Source organism: Cervus canadensis, chromosome 15 (genome assembly GCF_019320065.1).
Source record: "Cervus canadensis isolate Bull #8, Minnesota chromosome 15, ASM1932006v1, whole genome shotgun sequence".
NCBI lineage: Eukaryota > Metazoa > Chordata > Mammalia > Artiodactyla > Cervidae > Cervus > Cervus canadensis.
The window spans coordinates 40,710,371-40,734,434 of NC_057400.1; the positions used below are offsets into that span (position 1 = coordinate 40,710,371).

The 24,064-nt window shown below is 38.6% G+C and overlaps 1 protein-coding gene across 5 annotated transcripts in view; it reads right to left on the minus strand.

Moving 5' to 3' along the window:
- Nucleotides 1-14,451, minus strand: part of RBMS1 (RNA binding motif single stranded interacting protein 1) — a 213,935-nt gene extending 199,484 nt beyond the window's left edge. For 2 of the 5 annotated variants that reach the window (XM_043488054.1, XM_043488053.1), the window contains exon 1: nt 13,936-14,451. In XM_043488054.1, coding sequence (XP_043343989.1) covers nt 13,936-14,010 — 75 coding nt within the window. In that variant the 5' untranslated portion in view covers nt 14,011-14,451. The remainder of the gene's footprint in view (nt 1-13,935) is intronic. The other 3 variants (XM_043488059.1, XM_043488058.1, XM_043488056.1) reach the window with 2 other exon arrangements.
- Nucleotides 14,452-24,064: the final 9,613 nt, after the last annotated feature.

The following is a 24,064-nucleotide window of genomic DNA, read 5'->3' on the forward strand; positions in this document are numbered from 1 at the left end:
ATCAATTACTTAAAAGTGGTAAGTTCATAAATAAATGAGAAGAGATATCTTACAGTTTGGAAGGTATCAGTTCTTCCAATACAGATGTATAGTCTTAATGTAAGTCCAATAAATATTCTATCAGATTTCTTTTTTTAATAAAAATAATTTCTAAAATTTATTTTACAAGGTAGAAGATCTAGAATACTTAAGTCTACCTTGAGGAATATACCAATAATATATTGCTTTGGCAATTAAGACCATGTAGTACTGACACAGGAATACATATGAAGTCAAACAGAGTCCAGAAAAAGAAACACATAAATGTGGTCCCCTGATTTACAACAAAAATGTCACTACAATTCAAAGGAGAAAATGGAAATGTCTTTTCAATAAATGCTGCTGGATCAATAAGATATTCATATGCTGGGGGCTTCCCTGGTGGCCCAGACTGTAAAGAATCTGCCTGCAATGAGGGAGACCTGAGTTCGATCCCTGGGTTGCGAAGATCCTCTGGTGAAGGAAATGGTAACCCACTCCAGTATTCTTGCCTGGAGAATTCCATGGACAGAGAAGCCTGGTAGGCTACAGTCCGTGGGATCAAAAAGAGACATGACTGAGCAACTAACATGCACATATCAGGGGAAAATGAATCTCGACCTCATCCACATACACAAACATTAATTAAAAATAGACTGAAGACCTAATGTGAAAGATAAACTACAGATCCTGGAAGAAAATATAGGAATATATCTTCATGACCTTAAAGTAAGCAAAGATTTCTTAAACAGACACAAAAAGCAATGATCATAAATCATAAGTGGAACTTAAAAACTTCTACTTATTAAAAGATAGTAATCAGATAGTGAAAGAGAAAACTGAAAATTGGGAGCAGATACTTTCACACACACGCACATGTGTGTATATATGTGTGTGTGTGTGTATATATATGTGTGTGTGTGTGTGTGTGTATATCTGATGAATGATTTGTATCCAGACTTTATTTAAAAACCTACAACTAATAAAAAGGACAACCCAATATAAAAAAGTGAGGAAAAAGGTTGAGTTTTATGTTATGTGACTTATATTTAATAAAGCTGTTATGTTTAAGAAGTGAGCAAAATACTTGAAAGACACTTCACAAAAGAGGATATCCAACTGACTGACAAAGATATGAAAAAGTGCTCAACATCATTAATCATCAGGGAAATGTAAATTAAAACCATACTGAGATACCACCCACCAGAAGGGCTAAAATTTAAAAGATTGACAATACCAAATGTTAGTGACATGTAGAATAATTACCTTTCTCACACTTTGCTAATAGGAACAGAAAATGGTAGCATCAACCATTTTAAGTGAACACACATACATTCTATGACCTACCAGTTCCTCTCTTATGAGTAAATGGGTATGTTGACCAAATGGTATGAACAAGAATAATTACAGCAATTTTATTGATAATAGCTCCACAGTGAAATAATCCAAATGCCCATTAATAGTAGAACAGATAAAAATTGTGATATATTCTGTGATAGACTACTACACAGCATTAAAAAAAAGAATCAACAGTTACACTTAACAACATGGATGAATGAAATCAAAGTAATGATGAGCTAAAGAGACCAGACACAAAAGGATACATCCTTTTGTATTCTATAGGATTTCATTTTTATGACATAAAAGAATGTGCTCAGTCGCTCAGTCGTGTCTGACTCTTTGCAGCCCCACGTATTGTAGCCCACCAGGCTCCTCTGTCCATGGGTATTCTCCAGGCAGGAATACTGGAGTGGGCTGCCTTGTCTCCCTCCAGGGAATCGTCCCAAACCAGGGGTCAAACCCAGATCTCCCACATTGCAGGTGGATTCTTTACCATCTGAGCCACCAAGAATTCATTTTTACGACATACAATAGGCAAAACCAATCTACAAGGATAGAAGTAAGGCTAGCAGACACCTTTGGGGATAACACTAAGAAGGGCATGAAGATGCTTTGTGGGTGTTGGAAACGTCACACAACGACCTGGGTAGCTGTTACATGAGCATATTATATTTAAAATGTGTGTGCTATATTTTGTGTGTGTGTGTGTGTGTGTGTGTTCTACCTCAAATAAAAATTTTAAATAAACAGGAAAGTAAATAAAATGATCTCATTGTGCTCTATGATGGCAGGAATCATGCCTTATTTACATATTTGCACCTTCCAGGGCCTAATACAATGCCTGCTCAGTGTTTGTTGAATTTAATTAAATTGCCCACCAGGCAGCTCCAACTCTATGATCTTCGCTAGGTGATTTTTGTCCATGTCTGAGTGGTCAAGAGAAGAACTAGAGTTGTGTGCTTGCTTCCTGCAGACTCTTTTTAAATTCCCAATGCGTTCACGTTTAAAATATCTGGCGCCTTTTTTTTTTTTTTTCTTTTCCAAAAAGGGAAATAGGAGTATTTGCATATTGAAAAACAACCCCGTTTGCAGGGTTTAACTAGATTCAAATCAAAAAGGCAAAGGAAGAGGAAACAAAGAAAGGTGCTCCTGTGGCGCCCTAGAAAGCAGATGTTCATTAGGGCCCAGACACACGGATGACGATCACCATGTGCTTATCTGAAGGAGCTATCTTCAGAACACACAGTCAAATCAAATTTTGAAGGCTCAAAGGATATTCACTGAAGAATATCCCGAATTGCTGAGACATGAATTTGAATTTGGTGACAGAGACAGAGGGGTAGAAAAGAACACCAGATATCACTCTCTGTCATTTGAAATCCTATTTGTATGCTAAGATATAATCTATTCTTTTAAAAAATAAGCAGTCGAAATCAACATTTAAGATTTCTGCTATTAAAATTAAAATCTGAGGAACTATTACCAAGTAAGAAACACACCTTCATGCCAATCAAAAAAAAAAAAAAAGACTTCTGTGAATTTTTTAGATAAATAATAATTTAGTGAAATATTCAAGAAACTGAAAAATTGGTTATACATGATTTTAAATTTTACTATGGGTGAACAAAAAAAATGTATGCAGCTTACCATTTCACTATGTCATATTTAAGCTCCAATCTCCTTTGGAGTATACATTTGGCATCAAAACACTTTTTATTACGCTAATTATGTTCTCTTTTGCTCAAAGTCTTACATCATGTCTGTGCTTCTATAACACTTGTTGCTATTTAGCCAGTAAGTCGAATTTGACTCTGCGACTGCATGAACTGTAGCTCACCAGGCTCCTCTGCCCATGAGTTTTCCCAGGCAAGAATACTTGAGTGAGTTGCCATTCCCTTCTCCAGGGGGTTTTCCCAACCCAGGGATTGAACCCTGCTTGGCAGAATTCTTTACCACCAAGTCACCACCAAATACAATTTTATTTAAATTTTCCACATAAAATTGGATAAGGAATCAGAAAGAAAATCTGATTCAAAGAGGGAACTGAAGTTAGCAAATTCTTAATCATAATCTATAAAGCAAAGATTTTTTTTTTTTACCCAAATTAAGTCAGACCCACTTGGTCCCTTACTTGGGCAGATGCAGTGGGAATAGCTTGGAAGCAGCCATCACCCTAGCTGATCCACCAGGAGCACACAAACCTCTGGCTGGTCAGAAGTCAGTGCACAGTGGGGCTACTGTCACTGTGCAGGAAGAAAAGGTAGAAGCAGAAATGGAGGAGAAAAGGAAGGAGGGAGTGTGGGAAAAGGAGATGAGAGAGAAGAAGCACATTTGGGAGATCGCCCAAACCCATGGACTTCATCCCTCCTCTGCAGGCTCTTGGACCATTCTGAGCTCTTCACCCCAGAGTCAAGCCACAATCCACAAACAAATACCAAAGGATCCATGGTCTGAGTTGTCTTCTTAACCACAGACTGGTTCCATTTTTGTCCTCTTTTCAGGGTAGGATTCTTAATCAGTGCTCCATAGGTGGAGTCTCAGTAAAAATCTGAGGTTAATGGGACTGTGCCATTATCAGATGCTCAAGGTTTGGTCCATCTAGTCAAAGCTACGGTTTTTCCAGTAGTCATGTATGGATGTGAGAGTTGGACTATAAAGAAAGCTGAGCACCGAAGAATTGATGCTTTTGAACTGTGGTCTTGAGAGTCCCTTGGACAGCAAAGAGATCCAACCAGTTCATCCTGAAGGAAATCAGTCCTGAATATTCATTGGAAGGACTGATGCTGAAGCTGAAACTCCAACACTTTGGCCACCTGATGTCAAAAACCGACTTATTTGAAAAGACCCTGATGCTGGGAAAGATTGAAGGTGGGAGGAGAAGAAGATGCCAGAGGATGAGATAGTTGGATGGCATCAATGGACATGAGTTTGAGTAAGCTCTGGAAGTTGGTGATGGACAGGAAAGCCTGGTGTGCTACAGTCCATGGGGTTGCAAAGAATCAGACACAACTGAGCGACTGAACTGAACTGAAGTGTTATGGAGCATTGTTAGACCAGGACTTGGTGGAAATAGAAGTGATGGCACTGGACGATGTTTTCTTTCTCTTTTGGTTTCCTTTTTGTTACCAGCCTCAAGAGCTGTTTGCCTGATTTGGTGCTACAGAAGACGAGAGAAATTGGCAAGGCTGTAGTAATCTAGCCACTGATGAGCTAGGGATGCAAAACACTACTTCTTAGAATCTAGCTTTGGAATGCTTTATAAAAATTGAGGGTGGGCTAGGAGGAAGGAGAACAAGAGATTATCTGTGAGACCAGGAGGAAAAGAAAACAAGTACGTGGGGAGCTAGTCTCAGGAGTGAGGAGTGAGCAGGGCCCCCAAGGCTTAACCCAGCAAGACGCTCCAGTGCCCACAACTCCCACTTCCACAAATCCCTGCCCCTTGTGACTGCACAAGCCACACGTCCCTCCTCATCTTAAAACCTAGTCCCTAGTCCGGTAAGCTCAAAAGCCCTGTTGAGGGAGCTCGAGTCTTCCCACTGCCCCTCAGGTGAGTTAAGAAAAACTTCTCACTCCCCCTTAAAGGGGGCAAAGAGGGGTACTCGGAGTTCCAACTCTGAATACTTACCCTCCTCCTCCAAGAAACATTGTTCTTTATGATGATTTGGTTCTAAGCGCGAGTGCATGCTAAAGTTCCTTCAGCTGTGTCAGACTCTGTGCAACCCTAGGGATTGCATTCTGCCAGGCTCTCTGTCCATGGGATTCTCCAGGAAAGAATACTGCAGTGAGTTGTCATGTCCTTCTCCAGGGAACCTTGGCAGGTGGGTTCTTTACCACTAGCACCATCTGGGAAGCACATGTGGTAGGACCAATACATAACAACTGTATGTGAACTATAAAGTGGGTTACTTTCACAGGCCCATATGGGTTGGCTGGGAACCCTTTAATGAAAGATAACAATTTATATATGAAATGTACTAGATGAATTTCAAGTACTAAGTAAGTGATATGTGAACTTTTTTGGAACAAAACTTGTTGTAAACGCAATTCATTTTTAAGATAAGCTATACTTCTCTGGCAGCTCAGAGGTTAAAGCGTCTGCCTGGAATGTGGGAGACCCTGGCTCGATCCCTGAGTTGGGAAGATCCCCTGGAGAAGGAAATGGCAACCCACTCCAGTACTCCTGCCTGGAGAATCCCATGGACAGAGGAGCCTGGTAGGCTACAGTCCATGCGGTCACAAAGATTCGGACACGACTGAGCGACTTCACTTTCTTTCTTTCTTTCTTTCTTATACCCAATCACAGAAAAATCACATAGCGTTCTCAAAAATATCATTTGCCTAGCAATAGAATTTCTGTTAGAGAAGTTTCTCTTCTAGCCAGTTCTTTTTGTGTGTTGCTGTTGTTGTTAATAAAAGTATGCAAATAATCACGTAGAATAAAACCCAAGAACTGATTGAGACCAGGAACTTTTTACCCTAAGGCTTCCATTTTTTAAACAATGAAATTAATCAAAGTTGTGCTCTATAGGTGGCAGAGAGGACTTTGGGAGTATTTCAGTTAAAGACCTGAAAATAAAAACTGGCAAATTTTCCTTTCTATAAATGTCTGCATTTGTCAAAAGCCTGTTTGGTACTGAATCTAAATTACTGCTGAGAAGACAAAGGTAAAATTGGTGGTATTACAAATTTCTGATATGATGTACTTCTCCTTGTAAGCAAATATTTTATGAGATTTTATTTCAAACTGTGAAAATATTTCACTGTTATTCCACATACGGAGAAGGGTTTAGAGGTTTTTCAGCACAAATATTCTCTCAATTACAGCTCTCAAAATCACCATGTTTAAAAAGTGTTAAATATGGGGGACTAGTATATTGTCATTTGAGGAGCTTAAGTACAATAGAAATGTAGGTTTATGACCTAAAATTCTTTTTTGGCAATTTTGATTTCCCTCCCCCAAAAACTCAAATTCAGAAAAAGCATAGAATTCCATGATGTATCCATCAAACTCTGTCCATTCTAATTAGCAATTTTCAACTTATAAAAAATAAAATCAGTATCATATAAGGTGGATCTACCCACTTGGGAGAGCTGGGAAGATGATGTATTTTTTCTTCAAGATTGGTAAAAATTATTCATGATATCTATGAAATCATCTTGTTTTGTTGCACAAAAACTCTTCCTGAAACCATCTTTTTCTTTTTTCCTCGACCCAGCAACCCAAAAGCATGTGTTGTTCAAAGGGTAGCTAGAAGGATGGGTTCAGTGTCCCACACTGAGACCAGAGGATAATATGACTCCTGAAGGAGTTAGAACCACTGCAGAGCTTATTTTTAAAAAAATTAAAGCTAGATAATGACCAAATAAAGAGAATAAAAAGCTATAATCCTGAAAGATCAGGAATAATAAAAAATCTGTTATTTTCTGATGAAATGTAAGCTCACACTAAATACATTGTCACCATGTAGACTGCAGACACACAATGACGCCTAACAACTCCAAACACACTAACAAATTAGAAGAAATAAACATCACTTCAAATGATAAAAGTAAAATTTCCGTATCACAATTATGTCATCATTTAAGGATTATATTTCCAGCCTGTCACAACCCTAATAGGTGGGCTTAATAGCACATTTATAAGCATAAAACTGGAAACATAATAATGTAAAATAAGGTAACTGAACATGAAACTTTGAGGAGAAGGAGTTAAATTATGAAAAAGTAATATTCTTTAAAACTCTTAAGTAGTCCTAAGAGGATTACAGAGCAGAAAATATACGAAACAATGGCGATTATCAATTTAAGAAATTTTCATTCATTAATCTAAAGCCCATTTCTCTATAAAATTCCCAGGTTTGTTATAACTTTTTATTAGCACTTTACCTTTTCTCACAATACACATGACAGTTTTTAATCCCACATGTGGATCAGAGAGCCTTTCTGTCACTCAGACCCTTGGTTGGCATGCTGTCTTCCTGGATGAACTATTTTGAAAATATTCTTTGCTTATGTCTTAAAATATGTCTATTCTGTCTTTGCTGGCAGCTGGACAGCAAGGACCAGATATTACACTCCCTTACCTTTCCCAATACCCAAAGCAGACAATGGTGCTCTAGGGTGACTAGGGAAATACAATAACTTCATTAGTATTATAGCCCTTCAAGAGCCTCAGCAATTTCCCACAAACACTAGCTTAAAATTTAGCCTAATTCCAGAATAGAGTCATTGCAGGCAATCATCCACAAGACGTTGATTTTGTGTGTTTATAGTGAAAGTGTTAGTTGATCAGTCATGTCCAACTCTTTGCAACCCTGTGGACTATATATAGTCCCCCAGGTTCCTCTGCCCATGGGATTCTCCAGGCAAGCATACAGAAGTGGGTAGTCATTCCCTTCTCCAGGGGATCTTCCCAACCCAGGGATTGCACCCGAGTGTCCCACGTTGTAGGCATATTCTTTACCATCTGAGCCACCAGGAAAGCCACAGTACCAGATTTACAAGCAAGTTAATTTTTCATATTAGCATCTAATCTCTCTTTTAGAATCTAGGTTTTCACATATATCATCCAGAAGACTGTTATCCCTTCCTCTAAAATGGCAAATGCATGCATTTAAGAATTAGCTAGAAGACAATATATGGAGAACAAGAATGTTCAGTTTTAGACTGAACATTTTCTCCTCTTGGAGGTCTAGATGTTGATTTTTGCCCCCTTTTCTTTCTCACCATCTTTGATACACTTTTTTTCCAATGCTTGTTTGAAAATGTTAAATATTCATATAATTATGTTAAGGAGACTAGATGCATTAAGCAAAAATAAGGAATTCAATATGTAAGATACATGTTTAGCTTGCTAGCTTGGCTGTCAACATTCTCTCTCTTTACACTTTCCCCCACATATCTACCTGATTAAGAAATGACTTAGTTTCTGTTCTCACATCTGTGTGTGCGCTCAAATCTGCATGTGTGTTTGACACATACACTCTATAAGAAGGCATTTTGCTGTGTATCATCGGACCAAACTCTGGGTGGTAAACGTCTGTGTCATCCAACTGCTGCTTCTCCCAAGGCACCAGGTTTTACCACTTACTTGTTAAAATGATACAGCAGAGAAACCAGGACATTTACATTCATTCCACATAAAATCCCCAAGCCCAATGCTCAATTTTGAATATACAGCTTAATTGTGTACCAAATATTATGGCACTGCATTTAAATCACTGACATATCATTACTACATTTTCTTTAAGTAAAGTTACATTGAATAAAACACCTCCACTTAAGAACAACTGAGTTATGTTCCTGTTTATTCCTGTAATATCCCAATGAATGGGATAAAAAACTAGGTAGCTAAATGTCATATTTAAGGTAATACACCACTCAGTAACACAGATAATTATAATTCTGAACAACCTGAGGCTAGTTCATATTTTAGTTATTATTTATTAAATGAATAAATGTTTTTACCACATCTGAAAAATATCGGGGGAAAAAAAAGGATTTTCTTGAAAATTAAGCAGAAAAAGTTTGGATTGTGTTGGTGGGGGCCAGTAGTAAGAGGCAAACACATGCTAAGTAACCAATTCATCACACGTAACACTCCCCTCTTTGATATAACACTATGAGATCTTTTTTTCTGATGCCATAATCTTTAATAAAGACTGTAAAAAAAAAAGTTACTTTGATTTCATAAATTAAGCATGGACCAATTCATATGTAATTCATCTTAGTGATCTTCATAAAATGAAAGTTTTCATTACAGGAACAAGATAAATTAAAATTCAAATCAAACTATATTGAGATTTCATTAGAAAATTAGGTTGAGTTATTATATTTGTAGATTTTGGTCTATAATTTTTTTCTGGTCTAAGAAAATTTTGCATGTAGTTATTCAGAATATAATAGTCAGTAACAAGCATTTACTTAGCACCTAGTGTTCTGCAAATCAAATAAGAAATATGGACAGCTGATAGCCTTTGAAAAGAGATTCAACGTAGGATAAGGAGACCATGCTAAGGGAAAATAAACTTTAAGGAACTGAGAATCCAATAAAAAGCAAACTAGATAAGAAATCCCTCATCTCTAAAAAGAATGAATGATATTTAGGTGTCCATATCATTTTTACTTCCATTCTAGATCTTCCTCATATAATTTTTATTGGTTAAGTATATATAGGGGAAAAAAGGAATTTTCATTTCTAGCAAATCCTTCTTTAGTAAAAAGAAAGGGGAAAAGTTACTGCTGCCTAGCATAAAGACCTAGGACTTAAAATTTCAGTCTTCATTAAGTAGGCTGGGATAATTAATAGTTCCAAGAAACTATTAAGCAAAACATAAAGACTAAGCAATATATCAAAAAGCTTGGAATTTTTTTTCATGAAAGTGTATTACATGGGAATTGCCATATTTGAATTTAAATTTGAAGCCAAGATCACCAAATATGTAAAGTATATCTGGTTATACTGATACTAAATGATTACTTTCCTCCTCCTCTTCACTTATCTTTTCCCTGTTCCATTCTAATAGTGTAAGATTTGGCTCCCAACATATAAAAAATATAGGCATTATGGAAATTCAAAAGAAATGGCTATCCAAGGGGAAGGATCCTGTAATATTTCATTATAATGCATCTTCATTTTAGCATTTCCATGACCCTAAGTCTTCCAACACTACTTCCAGATAGCCACAATATCTCGGCCACTTATGAAAAGAAAGTGTATTCTTCATATAAAATATTGTATTAATGTACTGATGCATTTAAACAAACTTTATTCATTTCCCAAACACAGTTACTTCTCAGGACACAAAGCACCCCAAGTCTTCACATCATGCCACTGTACCTCCAATCCACCTTAATATACTCAGTAGGTCCATGTATCAAATCATGACCCCTAATTCCCAAAGAAACAGACTGATACAATATTCATGCGGTTATAACTAAGGAAAAATTAAGGCATTCAACAAAACATTAATGTACCCAAAAATTCAATTCAGAAAAAGTTTTTTTCCTAGTAGTTTCATTAATAGAATACCAAAGTATATTGCTCAATATTTTTCAGATTTTTAGGCTAGGTTCAGGTATCTTCTCTGGCATACACTTACACAAAAAGTTTTAAAACAAACATTTGTTTTAGAAACAAACATTTTTCTAGTATAGATCATCTCTTACACAAAACAATCTACGAATAAAGATCACAAATGAGTCAAACTGCTTGTAGATAGTACAAAATATCAGCTAACCTTTAAAAAACATTTTGTACTTCCCTTTCTTCAAAAGAACTAGAATAAGTATTTCAATTCCCATAAATATTTGTGTACACGTATTGGTAGTAATATACGTCATGGTATTTTTGAAACAAACAGAATTCAAGGGTTTCCTTTACGATAAGTGAAAAGGTCTACATACAAAATTTTAATTAAAATATATCAAATTGTCAGAATGTTTCCTGTGTATCTGACAAGTAGATACCAAATTTTATTTTCAATAATACACAATGTCTCTTAGTAATTTAGAAAATCCTTCAAAACAATACGTGCTTATACTTATGAAGCTACATCAACCTCTATCTTAAAATGGATGTGTCAAGTGATAAAGAGACTCCTGCTGTGATAAGACCATCCTTACAGAGAAATACAAAAAACTCAACAAGCGTGTAAAATCAGGTTACTTGCAATCTCTGTTACTCTGCACTAAAGTATTATAAAAATTTTGGAGTCCTTCATTTCCATCCCATGTCCAGCCCTTCCACAATATCCTCTATTTTACTTTATGTTTATTGCATCTGTATTACTTTTCTTCTGCTATCAAAGCATAAAGCACACAAATATGGTCACATGCTGTAATACAGCTCCATAATTTTTTGATTACTAATTGTTAATAGAATGTAGAAGTAACTAATACGTTTCTACAGAGAAACATTACTAAATAAATTTTTCAAAACAGACTGATTGGATGATTAACATAAGAAAAATTATTTGACATATGATAACTTTTTAAAGTATGGTAACAAAACTGATTTTCAAGTGCCATTTTCATTGGTATCTATTCCTTTTGAGGAAACGAAATCCCATCCATTTATTCTTTCTCAATTCAAAACAATCACATCCATCCCTTGATCACAAGTCTAAGTCAAATACCACTTGGTAAATGACCACACCATTCTTCAGTTTTTGATATAGCTTCCAAACAGAAGTTTCAAAACAACTCTGTCTAGCAAACACATCACTGTACTTTAAACAGTGATGCTACCTATCCCATATTTCAGGAGGGTTAGAACACAAACACACACAGAGGCAAGGATCATCACTGCAGACCACAGATAACGATGTCAGTTTATTAACTCTTTAGGTAGATTAGGTAACACTTGTTTTTAAACTAACTACAGTTCAAATCAGGTCTCTATTTTTTTTTTAATGATTCATAATACCAAGTTACCAGACTAGATAAGAGAGAAAAAAAAGAGCTATGTGTACTCAATTATGCTTACCTAAAATCTGCATCTAGTCGCTTTACATTTTAGGAGATGCCTCTTCTTGAGATAATCAAGATTCTTTACAACAGGGAATTTAGATTTAATTATCAAACTTTAATACCATGTTATATAGGTCAAGTGAGTATGTCTGTCTTTCTCCGGAAACAAAGAGATTCAGAGTAATAGGATTTCAGATTTCAGAGTAGAAACAGCAAGATATGTTTTGAGACTGTCATTTACTGTAACACAAATCAATATTAAATGCTTTATGTAGGAAGCACACTTTCAGAAAATGGGCCCTAAAGCTTTCTGGGATCCGACCCTAATTACTAGAGCAGGCTCTTGCCGTTTGTCTCTCTCTTCAATTATTTACGGGGCAAAAAGAGCCAAATGGCATTGCATTAGCTATATTAAATGCTATGTACTTGGTTTCTAACTTACTAATGGTACATAAAAATTACTAAGGTGAATGTGCCTGTAGAAACATGGCCTTTTTTCCTTCACCTGAGTATATGTTATTTATTATTCATAAAGTTAAGTGTTGAATAGGCTGTCCTTTAGGTACCCAATGCTGCATAATTTAAACAAATGCATTAAACATATATGATATCTAAAAGGTAGTGCATTGATTACACCTCAAAATTTCTCCAAACAACTTATATTTACAATGTAGTTCACCAAAATATGGGTACCACCCACCAGTCCCCAAACACAAATACAGAGAGTACCACACAAAAATGAGTAATGGGTATCCTTACTGCTACCATCTTGCTGCTTTCTGGCGATTACTGAGGAGGGGGTGAAAATGAGGTCCTTGAGGGCTAAGAAATTTCAGGTCTCTATGCAGATGAGTGTCATTTTACCCACAGGGACACATACAGAACGATGATGTAGGTACATAACATGGACCACACACACTGTAAGAAAGAAATGCTTATCGAGGTTGAATCAGAGATTCTCTGCACCAGGCCTGAAATGCCCTCTGCCAGCAAGCAGGGCATGATAACAACCTTCCACAGAAAGTTCAGAGGCTGTACCCACACCTGATTGTTCTGTAATCTGGAAGGGCACCAGGAGTCCAGATAGGAGATGCTAACAGCTGACGAAATTCTTTGCATCCAACTTTCGCCCTCCCAAACTGGAAAAAAGCTTCCAAAGCAGTGAAACCCTCACTTTTCATGGACCCAATAATTTTTTTTAAATGAGTTCAGAAGGCAACAAATTCTTATAGTAAAAATAAGATAGGCCCACTAACAACGCACCCAGGGTCCCCAGAAAGCCAGGCGCAATTTGTATGACTACATGTCATCTGCTGTGTTACTCAGCGGGTACCAAGGCCACTTCTGAGAAAGCACCACTGAAAATCGATCTGTAGGTAAACATATAAGGTAGCAGTTTTCAAAACTAAATACGAAGTCACTTCTTTCTCTGCATCGAAATCTGCCCATTGTCCCTCCTTTGCAGAAGCTAAAGGGAAGATTACAAGGGACATCAATGAACGCTGAGTGAACTTTGGCCACTTTCCTACCCAAAACACCAGCGTAAAAGTAGAAATCAGTAACCAGGTGAAGTGCCACAGCGCACAAAGATCAAGGCGAGGGGCGGGCGCGCAGGGCCGGAGGCGGGGAGGGAAAAGTCCCGTCCCCCCCGGAGCCCCAGTCATCGCGCGCGCGGGAGACTGAGGGGCGTCCCCGGGGGGCGGGAGGTTCGGCGCCACTCCGAGGGAAGCCGAGAGTTACAGCTCGCCGGGCGAGGCCCAGGACAAGGGGTCGCAGATCTGCGCCGCGAGCGGGACCCGCGGCCGAGCAGCCAACGCTCGGCTAGGGGCGCCGCTCGGCCCGCGACCCTCCCCGCCTCCCGGGCCAGGAAGGGGCCGGCGGCTCTTTCCTGTCTAGTCTTTCCCCCCGAGGCTTTCTGTAACCCGATCCCCGCACTCAGTTCCGCGGGCAGCAGCCGCCCAGCGCGCCGCCCGGCTGCGCCCAGGCCAGCGCTATAGTTAGCAACCTTCCATCAACTCCACCGGGGGCGGCGGGAGCTCGCCGCTCGCCCCTCCCGGACCCGAGCAGCGCGCGCCCCGGGCGCCCCCCGTCCCCGGCGCCCCTTACCTTCGCTTGAAGATACTGGGGGTAGTAGTAGGTGGCGTACTGAGGGTACATCTGCTGTTTCCACACTTTGCCCATGAAGCTGGAAGGGAGCCTGCTGTGCAGGGTCGCGGGCAGTTTGGGGTTTCCAAGTCTCGATCTCTCCTGCCTCTCCCTTTCCGGCGGCGGCGGCGGCGGCGGCTGCCGCTGCTCCACCTCCCAGCCCGGACCAGACGTCCTCCTCCTCCTTCTTCTCCTCCTCCTCCTTCTTCTCCTCCCAGACAGAGAGAAAGACACTGCAGAGCGCAGAGGGCACCCCGGACAGGGCGCTCCCAAGGAGTTGCCTCCCGGAGCCCGACTGCTCCGGGGCTGCCAAGGGCTGGCGCGCTGGCCGCGCTCCGCTCCGGCGAGCTGGCTGAGCGGGGCCGAGAGGTGATCAATACAAGTGGAAAGTGCTGCGGCGGCGGCGGCAGCGCTCGGTGCCAGGCGGCATCTGGGGTGGGTGCGCCCGATTGGGAGAGGGGAGAGGGGCTGGCGTGCCGAGGCCGTGGGGGAAGGGCGGCGGGGGCGGGGCTTGGGCGCCGCGGATCCGGGACCCGCTGGAGGTGAGGGCTGAGTTTTAACCACTCCTCACCTCCCGGGCTCCGCGTAGGACGGACCGAAAGCTTGGGAGCCCGGATCGCTTTGTGTTGGGGGTGGAGTGTGGGGGTAGACTGGAGGGACCCAGCTTAAGAACTGCGGAGTGGACACCTTGCTTGCTTTCATGAGTTTTTATCTCCTTTAGGAGGAGGGGAGGAAAGGAGAGAAAGAGGAAGAGATCTGATTCATCTCTCACTTACCCCCACCCAGTGATTTTTTTTTTCCCCCACAAGAGAAGAAAAATGATTTAGTGCCCAACCCCAAAGCTGCAGTGGGGACACCTGGGTTCGGTTCCCCCCATCCCCCCTCCCCAGGCCTAATTTTCTAGTTGACCTTGGGAGGGTTAGTGTCCTTCGGTTTGGTTTTCCCAGATGTGAGAGGTGAAACCCTGCCCTCCGCACAGGAGGAGGCAAAAAGCGCGGGGGGCGGGGGTGGGGGCGGGGGGTTCGCGCGCGCGCGTACACACACACACACACACACACACACACACACGCACGCACGCACACCCTCACACCAAATATACGGATCCTTCTAAGGGGGAGATGTCGCAAAGAGGCAGAATGTTATCATTAGAGGACACAATATAGACATCAGCTTTTCTCTGCCTGTTTCTAATGCTGCCAGACAGTCTGTCAACTCCCACTCAGGAGCAAGGAAACTCCCTAAGTTTGGAATATTTTAAGGCCATTTTGAAAGTCACGCTGGCATATTGTTGCAGTGTGCTTCGGTGACATATTAAAATCAATCTCTCCTTTTCTGCCTCTCTCCATCTCCTGATTGTCACAGCTCCAGACAGCCCCAGACAGCCGTGGTTCAGTTCACTATGTAACTGGATATAATTTAATGGAGTTAATTGGTCCCTGAAGCTGCCTGTAGAAGACTTTTACATTCTAGCTCAACAAGAGATAATACTAAAATGTACAAATAGGATAAGTAAGAAAGCACACCTTCAAGTTGAAGTGGTTGCACATCTAATAAAGGGTAATGAAAAATTAATTTGTTATTAAATAGACCTTGATTACTCTGTTTTGTCATTTTGGATTTCCAAGAGTCTGTTTTCGTAATAGCCCAAAGGTAAATCAAGCTGAAATGAAATGCCTGATTTTGTCAAACAGTTACATTTTTATCTGATTATATTTCAAAAAGTTTAGTAAGATACTTAAAACAATGCAATAGTGAAGTGAAACCTTTATTATCTTTATATGATTTAGACAAATTTCTAGGTTAAACATTTTGAAAAAAAACAACATAAGTTCATATGAGAATATTTTGGATATGCCAAGAGGCAAATCACACTCTCATTAAAAAAAAATAATAATAATAACAGTTAACCCATGTGAATCCTGTAGGGAAACTAGTATTTACTGAGCTTCTGCTGTATGGTGGATCCTGTTGAGTTTAATAAGTCTGAAGAGTAGAGTATAGTTCACTGTCTAGCTAGGGGTTAAAAATAGTTCTTTATACTGTTTCAGTGTGGGACCTCTTAATGTATTTGATAAGATAATGGACATGAACTAACCAGCATTAAGAGCCTAGCAGGACTAGGAATGGTTTAGAGGAGTGACTTAAGGAAGAGAACAGATTAAGAACAATTTCAGGGGTTCTGGGCATCAGTTGATAAAAGAAATGACCAAACTTAGACTGTTCTACTTTTTTCTGGATGATGAAAATTCAGTCTGTTTTACAGAGCCCAGCAGTACACCCACAATTATGTAGACACTTGATTTATGACTGTGTTAGTATTGCAGAGCAGTGGAGAAAGAATGAGCTTTTCAATAAATGGTTTTGGGTCAACTGGCTGTCCATATGGAAAAATGAAATTGGAATCCTGTTTCACAAAAGGAGAAGAAAGAAGTGTAAGTGAATTAAAGACCTAGATGTAAAAAAAAACTGTAAAGCTGTTAGAAGACAATATAGAAAATATTTTTATCACCTTGAAGTAGGGAATATTTCTTTAATAAGGTAACCAAGAGTGCAAAATTGATCAGTTTGACTATATTGATTAAAATTCAAAAATTGATTAAATTTGATTCATCAAAGGATTCTATAAAGAAAGTGAAAATGCAAGCCACAAAATAGTTATTTGCAATCCATATGAACTATAAAAGGCTAATAGGATATATAAAGAACTTTCTGAAATCAGCTTAAAAAAGAGAAACGTTAAAATGTGAGCAAAAGAATGAATGTGTCTATTTCATAGAGGAGGAAACACAAATGTCCCTATAATACTTGAAGAGATAGTCATGTGTGTATGCATGCTAAGTCACTTCAACCATGTCTGACTCTTTAAGACCCTATGGACTGTAGCCCACCAGGCTTCTCTGTCTATGGGATTCTGCAAGCAAGAATAGTGGAATGAGTTGCTTACATCCTCCTCCAGGGTATCATCCCAACCCAGGGATAGAAACCGTGTCTCCTGCAGCTCCTGCATTGTAGATGGATTCTTTACCCCTGAGCCACTGGGTAAGCCAAGTAATAAAGGAAGTGCAAATTTAAATAGTAAGACCATTTCACAATCACCAGATTGGCAAAAATTAAGAACTCTGAAAATATTAAGAGTAGGTGAAGATGTATAAAAGGGGAATATCTCAAGAACACTGCTTACTGGAAGAAATGTAAACTGGTACATCTGCTGCTTTAGAAAACATTTGACTTTTCCCAATGTATTTGCATGTATCTGATGAAACAGTAATTTGACTTGTGAGTGTCCATTTCAAAGAATTTTTTCTATCTGTGTACCAAGAGAAATGTACAGGAATGTTCATCATATACTGAAAATAACTCCAATGTCTACCACCTGTAGAATGGATAAAAAAGGCTGTGGTACATGCCTACAACGGAACACTTTGCAGCACTGAAAATGAATAAGCTACAGTTAAAATCAGCAACACGGATCATCATGCAATTGATGTTGCAAGAATAAGTCAACATAAAGCATGATTCCATTTGTGTGAAGTTGAAAAACAGAAAAAATAACTGACTAGTATGTTGTGTAAGAATAAGTACATGAGTAGTGTTTTTAAAACTATAAAGAAAGGCAAGGGGATTATAACATAAAATTCATAACAATGGTTTTCTCTGAGGAAGAAGAGTGTGATGTTCAGGCACGGACAGAAGGGGACTTGCAGAGATGGCAATTGTTCATGTTTTGCACTGTGTTATGGACATATAACGATATATTTCAATACTTTTCTTTAAGTGGTTCCTAGACACTTCTGTATATTTACTGTATTTCATAGTAAAACATTTTGAAAACAAAATTCAACATTTAATTTTGTTTATGATCTTGTTCAAACATATACAGAAAGACTAGACCAATGATCCCTTTGTTCCTAACACCCAGCTCCAACATTTATCAACATTTTGTCATTCTTGTTTCTCTCTCTCTCTCCCTCCCTCCAACTCTCTCTCTCTCACATACACACAGCCATTTTAATTTTTCTGAAGTGTTTTACAGCAAATCTCAAACATTGTATCATTTCACCTGCAACACTTTCGGTATCTACCTCTAACAAATAAGAACTTTTAAAAACAAAATATCATGATCCCCTCTAACAAAGTTGATGACCTACACTTTGTTAAGATCATCTACCACTCAGTTCCTGCTCATTTTTCTCCAGTTTCTAAAAATCGCTTTTTGTAGTTCATTTGCTTGTTGTTGTTCAGTCTCTAAGTTGTGTCCTTGGGAACCCCAAGAACAGTTTTGAAAAGTTCATTGGCTTAAATCTGAATGAAACTGCCTGTACATTACATTTGGTTGATGTGTCTCTTAAGCTTCTTTTACTATATAAAAGTTCACCCCTACTCACTTTCTAAATTGATGTTTATTTGCTAAAGAAATTGAGTCATTTGTCCTATAGAATTTCCTCCATGGCTTATTGCAACCTCATGGTGTCATATAAAGTTGAAAGTTAGTTATAGAGGTTTAATTACATGCAGATTCATTTTTTTGGGGGGCAAAGAGCAATTCATAGGTGGTGCTAAACACACATAGTGGTGTGATGTCTGTCACATCCACAGAGACACATGATGTCTGGCTGTCTCAGTTTTAGTGATATTAAGATCAATCAGAAGTTCAGGTAGTATCAGTTTTATTTTTCCATTAAAAAGTCCCATGGTTTTAGTAGTCATTCATGAGTGTTACCTCAATCCGTTATTTCAGTAGGAGTTATAGAACTGTGGGTTTTATAGTTTTTCCATTCCTTCTGTACCTATTAGTTGGAAATTGTCTATGGAGAAGAATTTTTCTCTCTTCAATTCTTGGTTAACTTGAATACAATTAGTACAGGCAGAGCAGGATAAATTTCCCCTTATTCACCAAGTTTCAGAATAATAAGTTGATGCTGTAAGAAACTCCAAAGCTTACCAGTTTTAAGTAACAACATTCTGAACTTACGGATTTTTATATGTTTGATTTGTTTCAATCCACCACAATCATTATTCTTGTTATGCTCAAGCTGTCCCATTTTTCAGCCAATGGGAAACCCTGGCTTTTTTTTTTTTTTTTACTAGATTGCAATAGTCTTTGACATGGGTTCAGAGAATGAGATGGGAGATGGTTGCATGGCATCATCGACTCAGTGCACATGAGTTTGAGCAAACTCTGGGAGACAGTGAACCACAGGAAAGCCTGGCATGCTACAGTCCATGGAGTCACAAAGAATCAGACACAACTGAATGAGTGAACAACAACAGATAGTCTTTGATAGATTTTTTGCTTTCTAGCATAAGATTGTCCTAGGTTCTTGTACAGCTCATGCCTCAAGCTGGATCAGCTATTTCTCTTAAAAAAAAAAAAAGAGCCCACATCAGCTTGCTCTTAATAATTTTTTTAATATGAAAAATTTTTTGTATGTGTTTTATCTTTATTACATTTGGGGGCAGGAGCTCATGAGCTATTCTTTATGAAATTTGTGCCAAGATGATCCTTAGGAGAGCATGAGCTATTGAATGAGTTTCTTCAAGAGAAGTTATATATTTATACCTTCACCAACATTTAAGAAGCATCCTCTATGAGCAGGACACGGGATATGTTGTTCACCTGCATGGAGCATACAGCCCAGTGAGACAGACAGAGATAAAACAATAATAAATTGTGATAAACTCTTTGAAGAAACCAGCAAGATAATGGGAACAGAGTAACTTTGTGGGAGTTGGTTAGGAATTTTAAGTAGTCAGGGAGAACCACTTAGAGGAGACATGATGAATGAGAGTGGGTCAACCATAAGAAACTTGTACAAGGTGAAAGGTGGGGGTGATGTCCTTGTAGAAACAACCCCAAGTTAAAGATTTTGAGGCATGCATTGTCCCATCCAAGCTCTCCAATCTGGTTTCACTTATAACCAAAAGTAAACTTTTTCTTTTTTAATTGCAGTGAATCAGAAGTGAATCAAACAAATGAGCACTGATGAATGCCTTTGTTCTAATGTCAGAGAGTACTGAAATAATTGTTGGATAAAATTGGAAATTTTGTTACAAAAAGTCCCTGTGCTACAGCATCAGTAAATTGGAAATGGGTTTTAGGTTCATTAGAAGGACTTCATGTAGAACTTGGAGAATTTGCTTCCACACTAGGTGACTAGGTGATGTCTGTAACACATTTACTGAACACTTAAGACAGAAAGGTCATATAGCTTTTGCAAGGTGAAAGTGGAACTGACATGCATGTTAGAGTCCTTAGAGGGTTAAACAAACAGGAGAGTAGATAAAAGGGAATCAGTGGTCGTAATGTACAACGGAGTTTTGTCTTGAATAGGGAATTGTTTTACAGTCTTCAGGGAAGGTATGTATAAATCATTGTCTAGCCTGATGTATCTCATGTATTTATCCAAAGACCTTATTTTGTGGAGTCCTGTCTTACGAAACTGAAGTTTTGCTACTTTTTAAAGTGGGAATATACTTTAACATTTCTTCCATCAAAGTGAAACACAAATTTAAAAATTCATAGAATGTATCCTTTATACTCCATCGGAGTTTGAGAAGCGTTGCTTAGTTCACAGTTGTTTTTTTTTTAATCACAGCTCAAAATTCCCTCCCTGACTAGACCTCCCCATTTTCCCAGATTCATTTCCCTCTACTACATCGCCTTGTGACTTGCAGTTCTTTCCTCACCTCCGTGCCTACGCCTTCTAAACTCACCAAATTGTTGGACATCTCCAACCAACTTTGGCTTATGCACCTGCCTGGAGGGTCTTTTGCCTTTCTTCATGTGGTCTACTCTTTTTGTTTAAGACAGCCCATCATGACTTCCTTCAACCACCAGGTTGGACTGAATGCCTCTCCCATGGCACCCAGTCTGAACCTCTCTCTGAACAGCAATTATCCAATTAACATGCACATTCATTGGAGGCAATCTCCAGAACTTGTGATAAGAAATGTTCTTTAAATACTCAAAGGTCCCTTCCAATTTAGAAATTCAGTGATTTTTGTGATTTGCAAGAGTGGCTGTGTACACACAGTCACTTCCTGATATGTTACAACCCACACATCCCTTCCTTGCCCCAGTGTATTTTAGACCAATAAAAGGAACACAAATATTTCCAACAGCAGGAGCAAAACTTCAGAAAGACCTTCCTTCAAGAAGTGAAATAGACAAAAAGTATACATGAATTAAAAATCATATTTGATAAATTTATTAATAAGGGCTAAAACTGGGCACAACTGAGGGACTCAGTTATAGTAAATATTGAATAATGTCAATGATGGCAAACTACTAATTTTAAATTTAGCAATAATACATGGAGATGGATGCTGCTATCCAAGAATGTGGTAGAACTAAGGACTTAGTGGATCATCAGGGACATACATTCCCCCAATCAGCCCTGCTGAGTGGTCTATAAACAAGTGTTTGCCTCTTTATTACCATAGCCCAGATAATCATCTCCACAAAAAGGTGAATGAAATAATTTATAGTGAATTAATTCATTAAGTTAGTGAGCACCGTTAGTATGCAATGGTTGGCCTCTAGAGGCAAGTCAAGACTTAGACCCTGTCGTCAAAGATCAAGATTTCATAATTTGCATTCTCTAGCTGATCCCGTGAATGTATTTGTAAACAGGCTGCTGATAAGTATTAATATAACCTTTGGTGATATTAAAGTCCCAAATAAGTAGACATTTTCAAAAGTTCAGGGAGTAAGCCAGCTGAATGGGAAGGGGAAATTTTTAAATTCATGTTATGGTCTGTTTCCTTTCTGAATAAGCTAGCAGTCCTCAAGTTGCTATTGGTTAGAAATGTGGGTTTTTGTGGAGGCCAATATTTCCTAAAGATAGATTTTTATATTTATGCCTTGCTTTCCAGATTTTTTTAAAAGTTTTAGATAAAACTTAGTGACATGATTTTTAAAAAATGTTTTACAAGGACCAACAAAATCATGTTATTAAGCATGTGTCAACTGAGGGTTATTTTTTTCTACTGTAATTTCACTTTTTAAAATAGCCTGACCCTTGCAGCAATATGTTTAGATGCCTGTGTGAGGTAGGCTGTGGTTTCATGATTTCATCGTCAGAAGAGGTCAAGAAAGGGTGGCTGTGCTCCTAATATTTTAAGGCTCTCTGTTAACTAGAGGATATTTCAAGTGTTTTAATAGAACTTCTGAGGAGGTATCAGGAAAGAGTGAGAAGAGAATTTTTGCCTTTCCCTAATTCTTTCCTCCTTTCTCCTTCCCTCCCTCCCTCCTCTTTTTCTTTCTCCACTATTTAGTAGTTACAACTCTTCTGTCTTCGAGATTTTTTAAAAACATTTTAAAATGAGATGGTATGATGTTCTAAAAGCTGAGATGTAACCCCAGTGTATATATATATACATTATACATGTATATGCATATATGTATACACACATGTACACTTTTCAATGCAGTTCTGAAAATATATAGCATGTGTTTCAATACTACATGGAAGTATTTGATAAAAATAGAAGCCTAAGACTATAAATTCTATCAATATTTGTCTACCAGAGCATGGGCTCTCTGAGTATAGATGATCAGTGAGTCAAAGTGGAAGGCTCTGTTACTTCTGTTTACTTGAGGGCACTGTGGAATTAGAAAGCTGGGGAAGAAAGAATACACAGGGGAGCATCATCTTTAGCTTCTTTGTGTGTTAGTAGCTCAGTCATGTACAACTCTTTGTGACCCCATGGACTGTAGCTGGCCATGGAATTCTGTCCATAGAATTCTCCAGGCAGAAATGCTGGAGTGGGTAACCATTTCTTTTTCCAGGGGTTCTCCCTGAACCAGGGATCAAACCTGGGTCTCCCACATTGCAGGCAGATTCTTCACCATCTGAGCCACTAAGGAAGCTCTTAACTTCTTTAACACTTGTAAATTTTCCAAATCTAAATTATAGTTGAATTCTCAGCAATACTTTGTTTTCTTTCTAAAGACTTGTAGTGTTATCTCGATTTTATCACCATCATTGCTGTCACAATTATTTTGGAATTATTTTAACATTATATTTACTTTTAGATTTACTTTTGGCAGCACCATGTGGCTTGGGAGATCTTAGTTCCCCAACCAGAGACTGAACTTGGGCCCTTGGCAGTAAAAGTGCAGAGTCCTAACCACTGGATCGGCATGCACTTCCGCATAATTACTTTTTAATTTACAAACCCCCCACACATTAGTTACCTCATTTGATCCTCACTGAAATCCTTGCAGGCAGACATTGTTATTAAAGAGTATAGTCTTCAGAGTCAGACCGCCCAGGTTTAAAGCTGACTGTTCCCCTACCTGGCTTGAAATGTGTGAAAGGAGATTGTTGAGAGGATTAAGTGAGTTGATATAAACCATTTAGACTAATGCCTGGTAAAAAGTAAGCACTTATAAAAGTATTCATTACTATTAGTTCTTTTATATATTAAAAAAAAATCTCAGAGATATTAAATAATTGTCCTAAGGTAGTTATTTATGGTAAGTTAAAAATCTAGGGCAAAATCCTAGATTTTTAAAGTATTGTTAAAAGCCCTACTTTTAAGTATTGTTCAGTACTAGCTTGTTACTTAGATTACTTTTCCTTTAAGATTTCTTTCCTCCTTCCCCTCTTTCTCTTTTTCATCCCATTCTTTCTCTCATCTTTTTCTTCCCCTTCATCTTCTTTCTCTCTGTTTTCTCTTCCTTCTCCTAGTCCTACCATTACCCTAATCACCTCTTCCACCACTGGTGCCACCAACGTTATCACCAGAAACACTAGCGTGATGAACTAGACTGACAATGAATTTGAAAGGAACTCATGCTGATAAATTTCTTTTTAATGGGCTGATGGAGAATGAAAGTAGGAAAGAGGGAAGAAAGGAAGGAAGAAAAATGTCATTTTAGTTGATAATCATACTATGCTATATATTTAACTTGTAGTTATGGTCTCTAATTTATTTATAAAAAACGTCTGAGGTGAAAAACATTCTTGAAAAGATTAACAGCAGTTTAGACACTGAAGAAGAAAAGATTAGTGAACTTGAACAGTTAATAATAGAAGCTATCCAAGATGAAAAATGTTAATAAATGCAGAACACTAAACTGTGC